We start from the raw sequence: 15,559 nt of genomic DNA, 5'->3' as shown, positions 1-15,559 counted from the left end.
AATATGATAGTTTTATATATAAAATAAATAAACAACTTACAATTAAGATATAATATTTTAATATTTTTTAAAATCATTTCAACATTTATTTTTTATTACATGATCATTTTTTGGTGTCGATTGGTATGAAAATGTAAGACATATAGAAATTTCATAATTTCAAAAGGGCCAATCAAAACCTTTAAGTGGGCCACTTGTGGCCCGCGGGACACGGTTTGGCCATCGCTGTATTAGACAAATTAATTTTTTTTAACAATGATAATGGCTAATAATCACTACTTAAAATTGGTAAACGAAGTAAAAAAAATGTTATATTATCGATGACTAACGTCTTATATGAATTGTTTTTACTGTACATATTCTTTCTATGAAGATTTTTAAAATGTATAAAATATTTATTATTTAGCTTAATTCAGAGCGTTGAACGATAGGAATTAAGTTTGCATTATGAAGTCTCAAGAAAAGGAAGAAGGAATCAAATATGTATTATGTTGAAATAAGCCTAAATTAGAATAAATGTATATACCTAATAAGCTTATATATTATTATTTATTACATAACACAACTAATCATTTAAGAAGTATATCTAGCCTACTCAAAAGGTAATCTTATAAATTATTAAGTGATAAGTGCTTTTATCAAATCCAAATTTTTATTTTTGTCAAGGCCAATTTAATATTTATTTGTCTTTGAATATATTATAGCCACAGGGCACCAAAATATGAACATTATATTTATGTAGTGTTCACCCTGTATATCAGTGGTAGTCAGATTTTCATTTCTCGGCGCCTATGCTGAATCCAAAGCGCCTTATATCAAATTCTAATACGTATACTTTGTAGATTAGCAAATAAAATTATGTTTTTTTAATGGAGACGCCATTGTGAAGAACACACTTCAGGAACCATTGCTATATATATGTTAGATAACAGGTTGCATAAGTTGCACAATTAGGACAGCTGTAATACAGTAACAAATTATACAAAATGACGTATATGATATTGTTTTGTTATATAGTGTGGATTCAGATTTAGATCCATAAGATTATATCAGAGATGAAAACATACACATAAAATAACAAAGCTATCTTTTTTAGCATTAAACGTATTTCACAGTCATAAATGATCAAAATACGGATTCATTTGCAAATGTCTACAAATCACAAAGCTACGTTTGTGTTAGTTAACATGTTTTTGCAATAGGATTTTTTATTATCTACGATCGTGTATGACGAAAAAAAGTTTAGAATAAATGCAAATAATATTTAGTGAAGTTGAAATAGTGTTTATTTATTGTGAAAAATATCAAGAGATCACAAATAAATATTTTGTGTTTTAAGTAAATTTTTTTTAAGTCTAGCCTTTCAGGGCTGAGCATTGATTATGACAAATACAAAAGTTGTTGGATATTCAGTGTTGCAGTGTCAGTAAGGACTATGTTTAAGGTTCCGATGGCAGAGGTGACTGTGAAGTCACCGTGGACTGAAATTTAAAAAAAAAAATATATGAATAATAAATTAATTTGCTTATTGTTGTACCTACGTAATTGGTTGAAGAGCAAATCCCAAGTTGGTTTATATAGTTTTATAGCGAATCATTCATTCCTTATAACAAACATAACATCGACATTATCTGACCGTTAATTACCTTCGTATCGAATCGATTCGTCTCTCTGAGGAAAAGTACGCAACTTGCCTTTGTATCGTAACTAGAGACGAAGACAATTCGCTTCGAAACTGCAGTTTTAACAATGCTCCTTTGTTAGCAGACTTAATTAATATAAGTGTTGTATTATAGTCTCAAATTTAAAAAGATAAATTGTTTAAACTGTAGTTCAATTGAGTTAAACCTAAACATTCTATCTGTCAAATTCTGATCAGCGAATCAAAAATGCGAAGTCTTAAACCAAAGATTAAAACAGGTAAAAAAGAAAAAACGTTGTTTTTCAGTAAACAAGCAATCAAATCTGCTTTTAAAAATGTAGAAAAACTTTTTTTAAGATGAGAAATGTATTAAGTATAAATACAAAAAAAAATCTACCATAATATTACATTGCTTCACTTAGTGTGCAACAATATTGAGAGTAGATATAAATAAAAAAGTAGATTTAATAGTTGTAAAAATATGATTGAAAGATCAAAATGGTAGGAAATTCAAGAAATATACATAGATATATGTACACAGATTTAATACTTGAAACAGTGGCGTAGCTATAGGGGGGCGGAGGGGGCGGACCACCCCGGGCGACACTTGCTTGGGGGCGGCATATTCGCGATGGAATCGTCTAGTGTGGTTCTTAGCCCTGAATAAACTACTATTTATTTAAATCTACGAATAGTAAGAGCTTAACAATAATCAATTTATTATTTTAAGAAATGCTGATTTTATGACCCTGCAAAACAATGTATGGGGGGGGGGCAATTTTAAGGATTGCTCCACGCGGCACATACCCTAGCTACGCCACTGACTTGAAATAGAGATAATTTAAGGATAGTTAGGTATAAGAAAACGAGTACGACCAGGGGAATATTAGTTATTTTATCACTCATTAGTTATTATTAGATTATTTGGACCCGACAAACTCATCCCTTGATCAGAAAGTACACTCCACCCCTGATGGAGAGTTCTATATTATGTATATTGTTTATGCGTATTATCTATCTTAAAGATGTTATTCAGCTAACTACCTAATAATACGAACGAATCATATAAATACAGAAGCAATCGCGCGAATGTTTCATTGGTAATATAAGATGAAGCTCCTCGCTTTAGTATTGTTTTGCGTCGGCGTGGCTAAGGTAACTTTTTATTTTACATTATATATTTTATAATGTTTATTCAACGTAAATGAATAACTATAACTGTTTCAGGCCGGGTTGCTTCCAGGAATTCAATTCCCCGAAAAAGATATTGGTACATATTCACATTTAAAATTAAAAATATTTTCTGTTGTATTGAATTCCTGACTCATGATTTTATACATAAAATATTTAATTAAATTCATCAGACTCAAGGATTATCCAAGGATGGCCAGCAGCACGAAACCAATTTCCTCATCAAGTCTATCTTAGGTTGACATTAAATGACGGCCGTGTTGGAGCTTGTGGAGGGTCTTTGATTTCGGCAAGATGGGTTCTTACCGCAGCTCACTGCCTTAAGGAGTAAATAATTTTTCGGCAATATGGGTTTTGGATGATTGATTGTAGATTCAAATTGTAATATCACTGCTTTTCAGAATGAGAAGTGCTCAAATCCGACTTGGAAGTGTCGATGTTAATACACCTGGAATTACCGTTGAATCAACGAATCTTATTGTCCATCCCAACTATAATCCTAACAATATCAACAACGACATCGGTCTTATCGGTCTTAATCAGAGCATAAAAGAATCAGGTAAGTTTTTTTCTAAGACATTCCTAAAACTAAGGTTATATCATTTATTACAAAACCCATTTCAGCAAACATTAAGTACATAGCCTTACCAAGAATGAGGCAACAATCAGATTCCTTCGCTGACAGATTAGCCACAGTCTGCGGGTGGGGATACACAGCAAATAGTAAGTTGATTACTTGCCCATGGACGACATTTCAGATTTTAACAGGAGGGGGGGGGGGGCAAAAGTTGCCCAGTCAGTATTCGTTTTTTTAATATTTCATTCAAATGATATTCATTTTTCAAATCTACGTCAAAAGCAATAAAATAGTGCCGCGCAGTAAAAACCCTTGGTTATCTTATGTTCATATTAATACTTTTTATGTATTATATTTCAACTTACAATAAGTGAGAATCAAATGAAGCATATCTAAACCAAATTTAGACCATTAGGAGAGAGTAAAAAACAATTATCCCTTAATTTGCTTTATTGCTTTTGACGTGAATTTTTGACTTCTGAGAAGTAATAATTGTTTTTGCGCCCTCCTATTGACCAAAATTCGGTTTGAATACACTTTGACCAGCACTATCATATCAGAAGTCCATTGTAATATCAGTTAGGATAGCTGTCACATTTTAAACATAGTGTAATATCCAAGTGCAGACAAACTATGGAGCAATATGCGGGATGCGACGTCTGTATGTACTTCTTCATCCACTTAATTTCCCCTGAGAGTTGATTTGGCTTAGTTTGTGTTTTGATAAAACAAAAATATAATTATTGTAAAAATTTCATTATGTCAAGTTGGTTAGTTTGTGTTGATTAGGTTTGGGTTTGAACAGCAAATGTACGTATCGCAACCGTCAAATTGAGTTTCATAGACATTTTAGAGCAGCATATAATTTCACTAGCACCTATCAGTTAAACTATATTTTGGCTAGTAAAAATATATATCTACTAGTGAAAATATAACTTCACCGAAAAATACACATTCACTGTAATATTTATACATCGCATGTAAATAAATAATGATTTAAAGTATGTAAATGTATATTGAAATCATATGATTTTACTAGCACCTGCCAAATAAATGATATTTTCACTGGTAAAAATATATATCTACCGGTGAAATTGTATTCCAATATGATTTTACTGTAATGACATAATTTAAAAATATTTTCGGTATAGATTCGACACTGTTTTTTTAGATTTTTTTTGATAAACAGTCCGATAATTTCTGGTTTAGAATTAGAGACGTCATACAAGTTTTTATTAATAGTTCTATTTCATTAAGATGCATAGTATTTAATTAAATGACATGGGGGCAAATGCCCCCATCAGCCCCTCCCAAATGACGTCCATGTACTTGGCATATATTTAAATCTACATTATTACATCATACTAGTTTCATAATGGCTCTCAGTAGAACACTGTATTAAAATTGCCATTGCTTTTTTTTCTTTGCAGATGGACCAGTATCGTCTACCTTGAACTATGTCAATATGACTATCATCACAAATGAAAAGTGCAAACAAGCTTATGGTGCGACAATAATAGCGTCTACGATTTGTGCAGTTGGAATACAAAGCTCGGCACAAGGTGCCTGCAGTGTAAGTATATTATTATATAAGGTCTCCGCTTCCTAATCAGAAGGTTTGATTAAAATTATAATATTAGTATAATTTTCCAGAGATACATAAATATTAAAGCTTATTTGTAAATAGTACTAATTGTATTATTAATTACCGTATGACGTAATACAGGGAGACAGCGGCGGTTCTATGATCATGTACGATAACAAAGACAAGATGAACATCCAAATCGGAGTGGTCAGTTTCGTCAGTACCTTGGGATGTTCGTCCAGCTCTCCTACTGGATTTGTTCGTCCTCATCACTTTTGGCCATGGATCAGCAGAACCACTGGCATTCCTATTAGAAAATAATATTTTTTCGCATTACGTGCTGATAATCGAGAGCTTATAGTAGCATAGTAAATAAAAAAATACAAAATTACAAATTTTTAATTGAATTAAATAAAGGATTACAACCAAAAAGTAATGCACATACAGAATTGTGTCCAGAAATTATTGCGCACGGGTTTAATTCTTGAGTATAATTAAATAATACAGACTAACCATAAACGAAAAATATTGTGAACCGAGATTCTCACGCCAAAATACAAATGTAATCTCAAGTCGCAAATTATGCTACCATAAATTTAGGGACGTAAAATCTTATACATGCAATCGTAATAACCGAAATTGCTCATAAATCAATGTTCATGGAGTTCATGAACTGTGAGGTTCACTTATTCTTCAACTCATTAACTGCAAGCCACATTCAGTCTTAAACACACTGTTAGAGATTATAAGTATAAGTGAAATAGTTTTAAGACGGTTCGATAATTATTAAAAAAAGAGAAAGCAAAAAGTTAAAATAAATTAAACTTATTCCAAAGAGAAAATAATATCTCATGTTATACCACAGGGGTCCTAATTAGGACCATTGTTGTTATATATGTATATAATAATGATATAATTAACAATACAGAAAAATGTAAAATACGTCTGTCTGCAGGCGACATTTTAATGTATTGCGTAGGTGTAATTGTTAAAGAAGTTGTAGACAACTTGAATAACATATTAATTATAATAAATATATGGTATATACATATATGTAGATGGTACAAATAGAAAAAAAGGTATATTATCAAGGATGAGAAATATGTTACGTATAAATACAAGAAAAATAATCTATAATACATGCTTAATACTGACTGGCCAACTAATAAACGACCATTGACTTGCCAACTTTTGCCCCCCACCCCCCTAGATTAATCTGAAATGACGTCTCTGAAAAAATGGGTACCTCAATATATTTCATTCGTTTATGGACCACAATATAAAATCATTATTTTAAGATTTTTTATGTCACAATTGTATTAAATAATAATTATTATTTGATTCTCTTCAATAGGTACTTACTGATTTAACAGATATAATAAGAATATACTTATCATTTGTATAGTTTTTGTTTTATGGTAATACTGAGAATCTGATTATATTAAGCACTGATATTATTTTTGAATTATAAAAAAACCCGAAATGGATCTATGAGTATTATTATCTATAAATAATTTAATCATTCGAGATTTATATCGAGAGTTAAATATATTAAATTGTTTATGGGTATTATCTATTTTAAAGATTTTATTAAACTCACTACATGATAATACTTATCGAATCATATAAATACAGAAGCAATTGCGCGAATGTTTCATTGGTACTCCAAGATGAAGTTCCTCGCTTTAGTATTGTTTTGCGTCGGCGTGGCTAAGGTAACTTTTTCTTTTAAATATTAATAATTTTAAATGTTTATGTACTTTAAAATAATAAAATGACTCGTCTAATTTTTTTCAGGCCGGATTACTTCCAGGAATCCAATTCCCTGAAAATGCTATTGGTAAATATTCACATTTAAAATTAAAAATATGTTTTGTAACTGATTACTAACTGAAAATTTTTAACATAAAAATTAAATTAATTTCTTCAGACTCGAGGATTATCCAAGGATGGCCAGCAGCGGAAAACCAATTTCCTCATCAAGTCTATCTTAGATTGACATCAAATTCAGGCGGCGGTGCAGCTTGTGGAGGTTCTTTGATATCGGCAAGATGGGTTCTTACCGCTGCTCACTGCGTTCAGGGGTAAATAATATAATATTAGAATTTATAAAGCATAAACTCCGTCAATAGGGTCATTGAAAAATTGCCTCTTATTGATTTATTATATATATATTCTAATTGTAATATATCTTTTCAGAATGAGAAGTGCTCAAATCCGACTTGGAAGTACCAATGTTAATACACCTGGATTGATCGTTGAATCGTCGAATCTCATCGTACACCCCAACTACAATCAAAACAACCTTAACAACGATATCGGTCTTATCGGCCTCAGCCAGACCGTTCAAGAATCAGGTGAGGTTTTTTAAAAAAACATTCCTAAAGTAAAATTGATATCGTTTCTTACAACTCGACATCAATTTCAGCAAGCATAAAGTACATCGCCCTACCCAGAATGAGCCAACAATCAGATTCCTTCGCAAACAGATTAGCCACAGTCAGCGGATGGGGATACACGGCAAATAGTAAGTTGATTATTTGCCATATCTTTCAATCTACATTATCGAATTAAACTAGTTTTATAATGGCTCTCAATAGAAGATAAGATTAAAACGAGTGATGATATTTTTTTCTTTACAGACGGCCCAGTATCGTCTACCTTGAACTATGTAAATCTGAACATCATCACAAATCAAAAGTGCCAACAAGATTTTGGATCGATCATAATAGCGTCTACCATCTGTGCAGCTGGAATACAAAGCTCGGCACAAGGCGCCTGCAGTGTGAGTATATTGTTTCATATGGTTCTATTAAAATGATAATATAGTCCAAGTTGCCAAAGACACCTGCATATTGAAGCTAATTTGAAAAGAGTGCTAATTTTATTACTAATTACTGTATATTGTAATACAGGGAGACAGCGGCGGTTCCATGATCATGTATGATAACAATGACAATATGAATATCCAAATCGGAGTCGTCAGTTTCGTCAGCAGCTTGGGATGTTCGTCCAGCGCACCTTCTGGATTTGTTCGCCCCCATCACTTCTGGCCCTGGATCAGCAGCAACACTGGCATTCCAATTAGACAATAATCGCTTTTTGTATTTAAATGCCACGTTAAATATAAATTAACTGATTGATATTAATTTACATCGTTTTATTTTTACGATATATTTAATGTAAATTTTTAAAAATAATGTCCCAAGAAGCGCTAATAATCATAAATAAGTTTTTAACGGCTCTGCATCCCTGCATTTTTACCTATTACTTCCACAAAATAAATATTAAATTTAGACTATCACGACATTTTTATTTAAAATATCGCAATTTTGACGCCGCCAGCTTCTTAAAGAAGCCGCTAAACTAGCAACAAGTCCCCACACGCCGTGCGCGGCTATAGCCGCGAGACAAGGCTAAAATAAGTAATAATTTTGAAAACTAAAATATTTAATATATATCAGTGTCATATAGGCATTTTCGCCGCCCTGGGACAAAATTATTTTGGTCGCCCTTTATACATTATTATTTAAAAAGATGATTTTTTGGACAGCGTATTTTTAAAAAGTGAAAACCTAATTTTATAAAAATAAAATTTATTTATACAAAAAAATTAACAAAAAATACCATATGCTTTTTAGCATTTAACTTTAAAAAAGCAGAAAAGGTGATACTTTTAAAAATCAATGAATTAATATTAACACAAAAAGATTAATAAAAGTTATAAAGATGGTAGCTGCTAATTTCAGAAAAAGGGCGCGCCACTCCATTTGTGCATTTTTTTCAAAATTGTACAAACTATCAGTTACACAATTATAAATAAATCTATAAAATTTAAACAACACGCTGGACCAGAGTTATAAACCGGTGTACACGACAGCTTCCACTTTTTATCATATTGTAGGAGTTGACAATCAGTTATTGTGATATCATATATTATTTTTTTATTTATTTTGTGCGAAATGGGCCGAAATATTTATTTTATAGCCGAATGTGACCCAGACGAAAAACCTTGAAATGAGCATTGCCGCTTCAACAAGAACAAGCGAGACAACGAATATTCTTACTCACATGTATCGCTTCTCTCTCGCATACATCTGTATACGTAAGCAATGCTTTCATAAAAATAATTACGACACACTATTGTAGTACGAATTTTTAATGTATCAGTTAACAGCAAACTGTCTTTGGATTCAGTACTCCCACAATTTTTTATAGTGACTCTTTGAAAATTGAAAATCAATAGCCAATCTTCTTCTTCTACATCATTATAAAGTGATAGTCTTGTTGGAACGAAACCAAAGAAAACTGTTCAAATGAGGTTTGTTTGACATTATGTAATTATAATTTGTTTGGATTATTTTCTTCTTATTAGCAAAAAAATATTTTTTATTAATTTTAAGATATTCTGTTTTTATAAAATATCAATTTACCAATATCATACGTGACGCAGTATCCCTTCCCAAATGCGTCAATTGTCATCGAATGTTCTCAAATAAATGTATGAAACCTCCATTATTTGAAAAACACCTGTTAGCATTTTATCCTGAATCGGCAAACGGAATAATTTAAATATAAGTGAATCTCATATACTTAAACTATTATATATCCTTTCGAACAAAATTGCTAAATGCCAAGTATCATACCAAATGAGATTAAATTTAGTAAAACCCTTAATTTTAGACGATATCAATGTAGGTTTTGGCGAACCTTCTTTAACATGTTTTTTGGTGTTTCCAGTAGTTTTGGCTGTTTAATTAATAATGATTGTTAAATTAAAGTTGTGATTAGACTAGATTTGAGGTAATGGGTAGGGATATGAATGGTAGTTGGCGGGTTAGGATAGTTTGTGGGGGGTAGTGTTTGCATCTAGGTCCGATAAGTGTTGTAAGTAAAATTACCTTCGATCTCGGACTACCTCTTCGCTCCAAGAACATCTTTGCTGAACGGACTGCTTCGATATCGGAGTTACGCCTTACTTCCTGTACGAGCAGTCACCTCCAGGACACGCGCTCGAGGACAAGCATTGACGCTTTTCAAAAGAAGATATTCACAAAGGCCACTTTGTACAGTTCGCTGTACAAACGTTCTCCACAAATCATCAACTAACGCAACCGAAAACATCGAAAACATCGAAAACCCACGACCAAAATGCTTCAACTGTTTGTTTAATATTTTTTTGTATTTTTTCATAAATTAATTTTTACATAAATATTTGTTTACTTTCATAAAATAAATTTTATTAAATTGACGGCAATATTTAACTGATATATTACAATATTACGTGCATGATTTTAGGAAAAAATCTTTTTCGTGTTATTCAATTGCGACGATAATGGGTCTGGACAATTTTTTTGTTGTCTTGGCCAACAACTCGCCTAACCCTATTTCTTGTTTGCGCTGTCATTTGCGCTTTGTTTATAATTGACTCTCAATCGAAAGAATGATTCGTCGGCCGAAGCCGCACGAAACGGAAGATGAAATTCTCGCACTGCAAGAGGAATTCATCAAGGAGAAACAAAAACCTGACTACAAACCTACAGTTAACATCATTAACGCCAGAAAACATAAAGCCGATGAAGAGGAATCATCTGTACCTGACTCTGCCAAACAATTAAGGACCGACGAACCACCGCCTTCCAAAGATGTCGAGCTGACCGACGATACTGTACATTATCCAAAAGTAATACCATTGATGATCGGTAATGTAATTGAGAAAAATATGGACTCATTGACGTATAAGATTAAAGCGACGGAAGAATTGAACGATCCCATTCAGACTTCAAAGAGTCTATTTGCGCAACGTATTAGAAATAAAAGAGCGGCGATCAGCGCGCCATCGACGTCTACATGTGATTCAAAAGAAATCGAACAAAAAAATAGTGACATCTTAAAACACAGTGTCATAGTGAAGAGCGACAATTTTAAAGAAATTCACGATGAAAATTCAGAACTACTCAATAATATGAGCGAAGAACAGATACTCGAAGAAAGAAAACAGCTTTTATCGGTTATGGATCCTAAGACGATTGAATTTTTAAAGTCATTGCGAAATAAAGCGCCGATAAAAGATGAAATTGCCGTCCAAGAAAATATGGAGGTTGACGTTCCCGCCGAAAATAAAGTAATCGATAACGATGGAAATCTACTAGATAACGAAGTCTTAACACATCCTAATCTGCACGATTGGGTCAACTTTGATACGCTCGAAAAAGACAAGTTGAACTGGATGAAAACCTTGAAATCTGCGGATACTCCAACTAGCAATACTGACTACGAAGCGAGGTTCGATTTTAAAGGTTATTTGCTGCCTTACACAGCCGAATATAATGAAGAACAGAGGACATTGTTTCATCACGGCGAAGATCCGCACAGACCTGGCTATAGTCTGAGGGAACTGCTTCATCTTTCACGTTCGGCGGTCACTCAACAAAGATCCATAGCTCTGAACACCATAGCCGGATTGTTAGACTACCATTCTATCGGTATATACGACAACATTATAGACATTCCGTTGGCTAAGATCTTTTTTGCTTTGAGATTTTCACTCGACGAGAACATTCCGAGTGTCTTCGAACCGGCTTTGAAAGCTTTGAGAAACTTATTTTATAATAGGGTGGACGAAACGTGCGTCGATAATTTACTCGGAACTGAAAATGGACTATTTCAACCCAAGCTATTCTGCACGAGGACTGACATAGACGAGAGTAATGAAGATGTGAACAAAATAAAAGATTTTATCGGCGGAGAGGAAATGAAGATGGAAGAAATGAAGGACTACTTTGTGGCAGAATTGGATTTAATCAGCGGGTGCATCCGGACGGACATTATACAAAGAATCAGATACATTATGTGCACGTTAAAACCAGGATTTTATTCGATTCAATGCTGTTTTGAAATTTTGATTAGAATTGCTAAGCATTCGCCGGAATGCGCCAAAGTTATCGTCGAACTCGACAGCCTCATGGAGCACATCTTCGAGCAATATTTGCCGTCTTTCATTCCCGACAAAGGCGACAGAAAAACGAACAGCGAGCTCTACAAATTAATATGCTATTCCTTAAAACTTGTACGTATATTAATATCGCAATCGGTCTTAACGATGGTGACTTTGAATACTAAATACAAATTGATCGATGTGCTTTTGAGCTATATCGGAAACATCTCCGCGACTACGGCATACTTGATGAAGATTCAGATGGAAACTCACTATATATTTGCGACGTTTTTATCTTACGAATTCGGGACTGAGCATTTGATGCGTGTCTTGCCCTTCTGCTTTTTAAATTTGGAGAAGAGTATCGATATTATATCTCTCTCGTCATGTTTTCAAATCATGTGCAGTCATACGACGTCAATTATTTATTTATTAAACGTTTTTGCGACTACGTCGGTAGTTCACACGGCAGATCTTATCAAAAAATTTGACGAGTTACTTTATAAAGCACTACTGAAGTGGTGCTCTCAGATTTTCACAGTTGAAAAGTTTACGTTCACTGAATTAAATTTAATAGCGAGCGTGTTCGATTGTATGGGTTCGATTGCGAGACGCGGATATTATTCTGCTTTCAACGATTCACAACTAAAGGCCTGCGTTGAAAAAATGTTGCGCTCTGACGGTTTCGACCGAATATGTTCGCATATTAATAGCTCGTCTAATTTATTATCGTCTAAAACGACATACATACCACCGAACGGGACGAATATTGGAAAATATAATAGCATACTCTTTGAACATCCCGACAAATTAGTGCCTACGATGAGGAGCACGTCTCCAATTTATTTCATATCGTCTCTGACTCGTTTCCTAAAATTATATAGAAACAAAGATATCTCAGTCGAATTTTTGAATAATAAACATGTGTATAAATATATTTCAGACATATGTAATGCGAAAACTGTCACTTTACACAACAATTGGTTCACTGGAATAGAGTTTAGTATGTTATCGAATTTCCTTACACTTCCGATGTACACTTATATCAGTGAAGAGTTAAAAGACAATATTTATAAAATATCCTTTAAATTGTCTTATCTACTGCCGCCTTTACATAGAGATCGTTTAAAATATTTGATCAATAATATTGTATTCAACAAAGAATGGTTTGCAGCTCATCGTTTATTGAACACTATGAATTTAGAAGAAACGAACGTAATCTTTAACGATCTCAAAAAAATTAAACAGTTCTACCTCTCCATTTTTCAATTGGACGATAACAGAAAAGTACAAAACCTATTCATAATAGACTGGAATTCAAGCATCTTGCCTAAGGACTGGATATATATGCCCATATTGGGACTACATCTAAAAAACATCCATTTCGATATCTCCTTCAATAGAAAATCTGCTGACGTATTCAAAAACACGTTTACTGAAAGCGCTGTTATAAATCTAGTGTTAAATTGCTTGAAATGGATATTGACATGCGAAATATGCTTTCCAGACCTAACATGCGAATTGAGCACAACGGACAGATTTTGCAGGATAATGTGTATATTTCTGTGTGATAATTCTGTGTTTCTACACGATCTCGTCCATCCGCTCCTCAATAAGTACGTGAAGATAATATTCGATTTGGAAAAGAACAGCACGTTTGTCTTCCACTCGAGCCAATCGCTGATGGGCATCAGTAAATTTTTTCCGCTCTACAATCAATTTGTAGAACATTATCAAGCTGTCAGCTACGGCAATCCTCTTTTTGCCGCTTGCGTATTGGCACCTTTAGCTATGAAACACCCTCTGAGCTTGCGTAGATTTGTGTGGTCGGAGTACGCTGGGTGCTTGAGATATTTGGATTGTCAAGAAGAAATGTTGTGCTACCCGTTGGAGGATTTTCTGAACCCACCCGAAACTGATATTTCGTTAATAAAATCCTATTCTAGAGCATTAAACAGCAATAGTTTGCGAATCGGAACGATTCCTCACAAGATAGCCGTTCATCATCTCGAGTGTGCAAAAAAACGCCGTCGCAAACGCTTGGTATAAATTGTATATTTTGTATTTCAATAAATAACTTATAATATTCCTATACTTATTTCATTTCGCTGGCCTTTAAATGTCTGTAACAAAATATGTATTGAGCAATTTGGTACGATAGCCAAGTAAAAAGTGAATAGGTCATTTGTGATGCAATGTCTATATTGGAATTTCAATGTCGAATCGAAGCTGATTGATATTCTATTTATTGTCGCTGAAAGTGAATCTGTTTGTGCAATGGACGCTTAATAGATTAAGATGCGTTCGAATAATGTTATTGTATTATATAAAATTGAATTTGTTTTACATATTTAGACATCCATAACCAAGGATATAATTAATAAATAAATTTAGTCAACTTACAAAAAGTTCATAAAATATTTATAATTTCATACACCGTTAACTTCAAAACTGTTTTTAAGATACGTATTTATAGACGGAGAGTGTTTTTCCAAATAAAAAATAGTCGCGATGAAGACCATGTATTGTTCCCAAGATTCGATAGACCAACAAAGCTGATTCAACGTTCTGGATAAATATTTTCTAAAAAATATAGCAATGACAATCATCCGTATTTAATAAATATCAAATGTAGATATAAAACAGACATGAAAAGTGAGATTTACTAAGGTGACCAGATTTTAAAAATTTTAAAGGAGGACACTAAAAAATAAAAGGACCATCTCGGAAATTTTTGCACGAGGAGAACAAAGAAGAGACAATTGCTATGGAACCTTGAAAAACGGAATTTTTGTTCAATATTCAACTCTGAATTTTCGTTTGAGAAGAACTTATTGCTACGGGAGTTTTAAAAGATTTTTTAAATTTTTGTTTAAGGAGGACAAAAATTTTGAGGAGGACGTCTGGTCACTTTAGATTTATTGGCGGATAATTGTGTTTTTTTTAGTTAAAAAATCATTCAGATATAAACATATCCAACGAAATATTCGGTGCACAAGACAATACCAATTGTTTTTATACTAATATTTATAATCAAATTAAATTCTCACTAGTTTCCACCTGCGTTTTACTGGCTGCGAAGTCACACCTCTTAGGATTGCCAAACTTTAAAATACTATATACTCTTAATAATGAAGGCTATTTTTTAATTTCCTATGTTAATTATGACCATTTACCGTAATCAACTTTTAATATGGATATAAGTTAATTAAGTCGCTATAGTTATATTTAATTTATATTAATATCATTACATATAGTTGCGTATTTAAATTTAAAAAAATCTTTTTTTCCTTATATATGTAATACAACATGTTACTTCAACATTTAATGTTATGTACGATATTGATATAGCATTGTTTAGATTTTTTATATAATTCATCATGGTGCTTAGCTTAAGAAAATGGAAACTTCTTAACGTTTCGACCTACGATGTTAGGCTCATCGTCGTAAGCGTAGTAGACTAGATCTTATCTTAAAGCTAAGTACCGTCTTAAATACCGTCAAAACATAAACTATGACATACAATCACACGATTATTAAAAAAATTACATGCTACCGAAATATAAATATAGCTTAAAATCAGTGGACAGCAAAACAATAATATTTTAATACATTTTTGTAAAGCCA

General features: G+C 32.8%; 2 protein-coding genes across 2 annotated transcripts; both read left to right on the top strand.

Moving 5' to 3' along the window:
• The first annotated feature begins 2,752 nt into the window (after window positions 1–2,752).
• LOC148226589 (transmembrane protease serine 9-like) lies at window positions 2,753–8,243 on the top strand. The gene is made up of 14 exons (XM_088204615.1): window positions 2,753–2,797; window positions 2,870–2,912; window positions 3,007–3,160; window positions 3,235–3,392; window positions 3,458–3,556; window positions 4,841–4,983; window positions 5,137–5,307; window positions 6,609–6,710; window positions 6,793–6,835; window positions 6,926–7,079; window positions 7,195–7,352; window positions 7,424–7,522; window positions 7,638–7,780; window positions 7,911–8,243. Exons 1-14 carry the CDS (start codon window positions 2,753–2,755, stop codon window positions 8,088–8,090), a joined length of 1,692 nt encoding a protein of 563 aa, XP_088060741.1. The 3' UTR covers window positions 8,091–8,243.
• Window positions 8,244–10,344: 2,101 nt separating this feature from the next.
• On the top strand, window positions 10,345–14,022 carry LOC148226588 (RNA polymerase II-associated protein 1). Its single transcript, XM_088204042.1, has one exon. It carries the CDS (start codon window positions 10,439–10,441, stop codon window positions 13,979–13,981), a length of 3,543 nt encoding a protein of 1,180 aa, XP_088060168.1. The 5' UTR covers window positions 10,345–10,438; the 3' UTR covers window positions 13,982–14,022.
• The last annotated feature ends 1,537 nt before the right edge of the window (window positions 14,023–15,559 follow it).

Source organism: Plectrocnemia conspersa, unplaced genomic scaffold (assembly GCF_051122295.1).
Source record: "Plectrocnemia conspersa isolate PC_06_02 unplaced genomic scaffold, ASM5112229v1 ptg000014l, whole genome shotgun sequence".
Classification (NCBI taxonomy): Eukaryota; Metazoa; Arthropoda; class Insecta; order Trichoptera; family Polycentropodidae; genus Plectrocnemia; species Plectrocnemia conspersa.
Note: the sequence above shows the minus strand (reverse complement) of the source record. Positions and strands in the feature narration are given on the sequence as shown.

What these genes read in the sequence shown, in the direction of transcription:
- LOC148226589 (XM_088204615.1), top strand. Translation starts at nt 2,753, where the DNA reads ATGAAGCTCCTCGCTTTAGTATTGTTTTGCGTCGGCGTGGCTAAG. An exon ending in GCAGCTCACTGCCTTAAGGA is followed by an intron (nt 3,161 to 3,234) that starts GTAAATAATTTT and finishes ACTGCTTTTCAG; the next exon opens with AATGAGAAGTGCTCAAATCC. An exon ending in TTTGCGTCGGCGTGGCTAAG is followed by an intron (nt 6,711 to 6,792) that starts GTAACTTTTTCT and finishes AATTTTTTTCAG; the next exon opens with GCCGGATTACTTCCAGGAAT.
- LOC148226588 (XM_088204042.1), top strand. Translation starts at nt 10,439, where the DNA reads ATGATTCGTCGGCCGAAGCCGCACGAAACGGAAGATGAAATTCTCGCA.